Source organism: Polypterus senegalus, chromosome 4 (assembly GCF_016835505.1).
Source record: "Polypterus senegalus isolate Bchr_013 chromosome 4, ASM1683550v1, whole genome shotgun sequence".
Lineage (NCBI taxonomy): Eukaryota > Metazoa > Chordata > Cladistia > Polypteriformes > Polypteridae > Polypterus > Polypterus senegalus.
In genome coordinates, this window is record NC_053157.1 from 44,047,168 (window position 1) to 44,053,167 (window position 6,000).

General features: G+C 39.4%; 1 protein-coding gene across 1 annotated transcript in view; it reads right to left on the minus strand.

Annotated features, from left to right (window-relative positions):
• Window positions 1–5,044, minus strand: part of LOC120527303 (guanine nucleotide-binding protein G(q) subunit alpha) — a 253,833-nt gene extending 248,789 nt beyond the window's left edge. Inside the window, exon 1 of the mRNA XM_039750564.1 lies at window positions 4,909–5,044. Within this exon, the coding sequence (XP_039606498.1) occupies window positions 4,909–5,044 (136 nt within the window). The remainder of the gene's footprint in view (window positions 1–4,908) is intronic.
• Window positions 5,045–6,000: the final 956 nt, after the last annotated feature.

Here is a 6,000-nt window from a genome sequence, read left to right on the forward strand (position 1 = left end):
GTTAGATTTTCAGATTCTTATTCCGTTTTTAAATTATAAACTAAAGAATATCAAGAATTAATGTCCCGCGAGACGAGACTTTGTGCCAAGAGATTTAACCACGTCCGGGGCTGGAAATAAAAGACAAAGAGTAGGACAGCTGCTGTACAGGTTTTTAAATGTTTGAAGCGACACAAGAGATACAGATCACGCCGCCAGCAGCTGATCAAGCAAACAGGAGGTAAAAAAAAAAAAAAAAACTATTTGTTTCCCATTGTATCACCGTCTAAGAGGGGGCTTCAGAGGAGCGACTGCGTAACATTGAGGTGTGTTCAGCCCACCTCTTCACAATGCGAGCGGCAGAGACGTGAAGTGGATGGCACGTTGTGCAGGCTGATGGGTTGGCGAGCAAAACGAGCAGGGGGCGAACCCCCTAGTTTTCTTATATGATACGCTACCGTGGCTGTTCGGTTGTCTGTCCAGGATTTTAAATCACCTGTCGCTCGCAAACCGTTTCACCTATTGACCTGATATTTGGTACACATATACTACGTGACGTCTACTATCCGCTTTTGGGTGATGATTTCGGTTTAGATAGATAGATAGATAGATAGATAGATAGATAGATAGATAGATAGATAGATAGATAGATAGATAGATAGATAGATAGATAGATAGATAGATAGATAGATAGATAGATAGATAGATAGATAGATAGATAGATAGATAGATAGATAGATAGATAGATAGATAGATAGATAGATAGATAGATAGATAGATAGATAGATAGATACTTTATTAATCCCAAGGGGAAATTCACATAATCCAGCAGCAGTATACTGATACAAAGAAACAATATTAAATTAAATAAAAATGAAAAGAATTTAAATAAAATTAATGTTCGCATTTACTCCCCCAGGTGGAATTGAAGAGTCGCATAGTGTGGGGGAGGAATGATCTCCTCAGTCTGTCAGTGGAGCAGGACAGTGACAAAAGTCTGTCACTGAAGCTACTCCTCTGTCTGGAGATGACACATTTTTATTTTATTGGAGAACTCTCGGCAGCGTGGCCGTGCGGTGCATGCATATGTGCATCGTTCTCGTTCCCTACCACCTTCGCGGTCACTTCCCCTACCTCTTCATATGTTTAATCATTCTTGAGGCAGATTGAAGACTTAAGTACCAGCTTAAGTGAAAAATGAAGAAAAATGTACTAAGTAATTGCAACACAAAAACTAACTTAATCAGTTTTAACGCGAAAAGATGCCAACGATAGAAGAGTAGCAGCAGACCACTAGGGTGGAGAAAAGAAGAGCTGCTCAGGAAACAGCAAGAGCATCAACCTCTGAGCAAACGAATGATAAACATACAGAGAAAGAGGAGGAAAACTAGTAATGCTCAAGTCAAGTGGATTCACTGCACGTTATCGTGCAGTATGCCGTTACTGGTAATGTATAATAAGTCATCTTTACTTCTGTTTTATTCTGTAACATTTTTTTATATAGAGCTTTAAATAGCATTACTGTTTGTATTTATTGTTTAAATTATTATGATTTGTAAAGCACCTAAGTGTGCCACAAAAATAAAATCTATTATGATCATCATCATCATCATTATTATCAAAACACCTTAGTCATGAAAAATAAATGCATTAAAAAAATTGTTACAGGCGATTTCTTCCAATAATCCATCAAACAAACTGCATGTATACAATAATAACACTCCTGAATGAGTCTTGAGAAGCTTTTCATTCCTACATTACAACCCAGGCATGAAAACTGGTCAAAGGGCGGTTAAAAGAGCACCTCCTCCAGGCGGCGATCAGCACAGCAGGAAAAAGGAGTGAACAAGAGTTTTGTGTGTATTAATCCGCCAATCTGACTCAGGCCTAGGCCAGGTATACAGTATGTGAAGTACATGTTTGCTTTTTTATTGCCACTTTTAATTCTCTTGCTCTCCCTCTCTTTGGTTCTCCTCATTCAAGACAATTCCACATGCTAATAAATGAAAATGTACTTTTGTTCCCCCAAATACTGCTGAAATTGTTTCTAGGAAAACCACAACCTCTCTTTTTGTCGTAATCTATCTTTGACTATAAGACATTTGACAAACAGGTGACCATTCAGTCCTTCAAGCTTGTTTGGTTATTTAATTGCTAACTTGTCCCAAAATCTCATCTTGATATTTTTTAAAAGTTATGGTTTCCATTTCATATAAAAGACTATTCATATAGCTCCACACAGTGATGCAAACTTAATCACACATTTAAGTGACAAATTCAAAGATCAGTCACCTGCTCAAAAAGATTATAACACTCCTGGAAGGATTCTAAGAAAGATAAATGAGCTCTTTCAGTCTGATCAGTATTCCTATCAGCGACAGGCAAAGAGTTTTAAGGCGGCATTTCATTCATCAATCAATCAATCGTTTACAAATTAGTCAGGCCATTGATTGATTGACTGACTGACTGACTGCTCATAATGGTGGTAAAAACACAAACCTCGGGGTGGCCTACGCCTTTCATTTTCTTCTGATCTGTATTCCTACTGTGTAAACTCACCGGAGCCTAAAGAAGCAAATGGTTCATTCACAAAAATCAGGTGATTCATCCGAGTGACTGACTAATCAATTCACCAATCCAAGTGTGACAAACACACTGGCACCACTCAAAGGGTGACCAAGGCCTGCCTGCCTGCCTGCCTTCTGTTTTATTTATACCGTTATTGTATATGAGCAATAGGCTTTAAGAAATCAATTAAATCTTTATAATTTACAAAGGCTTTCATGTTTGCTCAATTGAACATTCAAAAGTATGATAAAAATCTGGAACTGTCCTAGAAAGGCCAGCTTTGATTTTTGTTTTCATAATAGACACCTCATCTGAAATTAAGGCAGAAATTCATTCACTTGTAGATAAAACCATGAGATGTACAGATGAATGACTAACTGACTTGTCAAAAAAATGTGACACAGATACTTGTACCACTCGGAGGTGTTCTTCTAATGTTTAGTCCTACTGCATACACACACTGTACATGGATTTAGGAAACAGTATCATTCATTTATAAAAGAGTGACTGATTGATTCATTTACTCAAAGTTTGACACAAAAACTTGCAAAGCTTACTAAGGAAAGGAGTCTAATGTATATTACTCCAACATATTATGTGTAAAACTGCATAACATTTAATATACTGTATGTATTAATTATAAGTAAATGCATATTATTTTTATTATTAAGGATTTGAACTTAAACTCTAAGGTTACGAGTTCCAGTCCCACTACTGACACTATGTGACCATGGGCAAGTCACTTCACCAAACCAAAAGAAATGCAACCAGTTATATCTTAAATGCTAAGTAACCTTGGATAAAAGAGTCAGCCAAGTAATAATAATAATATACACACATTTAGGCTCACCTCTTTGTAAATGAACCAGTTGATTTATTGATTGAATTAAGGCTGCTTAGTCGTGTCCTTGGCTGTATACATTTATTTTTTTCTGACTACTACTGCGTAGTCACAGGCATTTAAGGCAGTAATCCTTTCATTCACAATCAGGCAATAAATTACCTCATAAGTGAAAATATGAGATACGCATACAGTACTTGAGCTGCTCATGGGATATCAGCTCTTTTCTTTGTGAAGATCAATATTCTCGCTATATACATACATCCAAGTGTCTTTACGACAACAACAAAGTAGTTATAAATGAACCAGACGAGGTGTTATTTATGAACTGAATGATCACTCACTTAAAAGTGTGACATGAGCCTTGCACTATTCGGAGAAGGCCAGGGTCCTGATTTCTTCTGACGCACCCACGCATGTTTACGTCAATTAAAATGATTATAAATTACCGATGTGATGGACTGATCGATCAAACTGTGACACAGATATTGCTCTGTTCCAGAGCAGCCAAGGCCTCTCTTTAGGTTTCATTCTACATTAAATTAATTACATTTATTTTTATTTTTTTTGTCAGGAGTTTGTATCCACACACACTTGTGTATAAACCCTTGATATTTTTTTTGCCCCCAGCAACTGGTTCACTGACAGGTCAAGTGACTTGCTCTGGGTCATGGAGGGAGTCACAGGTGGGCTTTGAACCTGAGGCCATACATGACACAGCCCAAAGTGTTAATCTCCAAGCCGCAATATACATTATATGCAGTAAACGCAGTTAGGTTTAACACATTAATGTATTCATTCGCAGATGAACAAGCTGATTAACTAATTAACCAGTTGATCTTTCCCAAACTTTTACCCTGATGTGGGGTGATCAAGGCCTCTCTTTTTTTACAGGTCATCATTATTAATGTTGATACATTTACACCTACACACTCAACTGACGTCAAGTCATCGAACAACAATCTTGTCGGTCAAATGATTAAGTAATTCATCGGGTGTCTGAATTGATCAAATATTCGCAAGGAAAAGAAATCAGGAGCAGAAGGCTTGACCATACCTCCAATCCAACCTTCCTACTAAACCCCAGCCCATAAAAGATCGCACACCACAGTTAAGAGAGCACCAAAGCTAATCGATAAAGGGCTGTCACAGGAAAGCTGTCAGTTTTTCGAAATGCACCCTCAATGTCAGTTGTCTTGGTGCTCGCAGTTTTTAACCGTTCCGATGTGCCGAGGAGCAATGAGACTTGAACAAACCCGCAAGTAAAATCAAATGTACACGCAGCCAAACTCCGCATTGATCGGGGAGATGAAACGCAACCGGGGATGACAAAGAATCAACCTTTTCCGTCTGCAAACGAGAAATGACAAGAAAGACAACCGATAAAAAGCATGCCTACAAGCCTGCATGTGCAAGGATCGCCCGTTATGGGCAGGCGAGACAGCGAGCTGTTGGCCTGCCCGTCAGCTAGTGCATTTCCCCCGCAGCACGCATCCCGGCGGCTCCCCGTCCTTTCTTACCGAGTAGCAGTAGCTTCAGTTCCCGGCGAGCGTCTCTCTTGTCCCGGCGAAGCTGCCTTTCGATCTCGTCGTTGATCCGTCTCGCTTCCTTTGCCTCCTCACTAAGGCAGCACGCCATGATGGACTCCAGGGTCATTCTTCCAAAAAGGGGGGGAAAAAAGAAAAAAATCCAAACCACAACGTCCCCTCGAGCTACGGCCTTTTGTCTTGCGCGTGCCTGGAGAACATACAATGTAGTAAGAATGATCTATTTAAAAAAAGGGAGATCAAGACGCGAAATCCTCGGCAGGGCTAGAAGATCAATTCTCTTTCAGTCTCGATCCTTGAACAACATGTAATCATTGACGGCAGAGTCAAAATTAAAAAAAACACAATACTGACCAAATAAAGTCGGGAAATAAAATAATAACAATAATAATCCAATGTTAAAAAGCCGTAGATCGCTGGGCTTGCGCTGGCTGGTATTTAAGGTGATCCCCAAGCAGTAAATCTGAAGAGCCTCCTGCGAACACTATTAAAACCGTAATAGGGCTAATCTGCTTTTCCTTCTCAGTTTGAGCAACAGATCCTTTTTAGAAACGCTGCCTCCGTAGCCTTTCAGGACCTAATCTTATTAAGCATTTCTTTCTTTACCCCGCTGATCTTCACAACGATGTTCCTGCTTGTATTCTTGCAAACGCTGATGCAACGCCCTACGTGAAAGAATTATTATTGATATGCATAAATATATAGTCGCTTTGCGCCTGTGAACGGAGGAAAAAATACCCAGCCTTCTTTTTTTTTTCAATGGCTCGGCTCCCCGGGCGTGGTAAGGCAGAATATGGCGGACCTCTACTCCAATCCACTAGACAGGAATACAGTTATTTCCAGCTGGGAATCCTAGGGAAAATAAATATTATAAAAAATAATAATAATCCTCAGCACGCGTCTGAAATCACACGCGGTGATAACGCAACAGAAAACGTCCTTGCCAAAGTGCTTCCACGCTGAGGATGTTTGTTAGCGGTCCAGTTTTTCTTTTTAAATCAAGATGGTACTAATAAAGATTTTTTTTTCTTTTCAGCCTTTCCTCTACTCCATGCGTGTACTTTT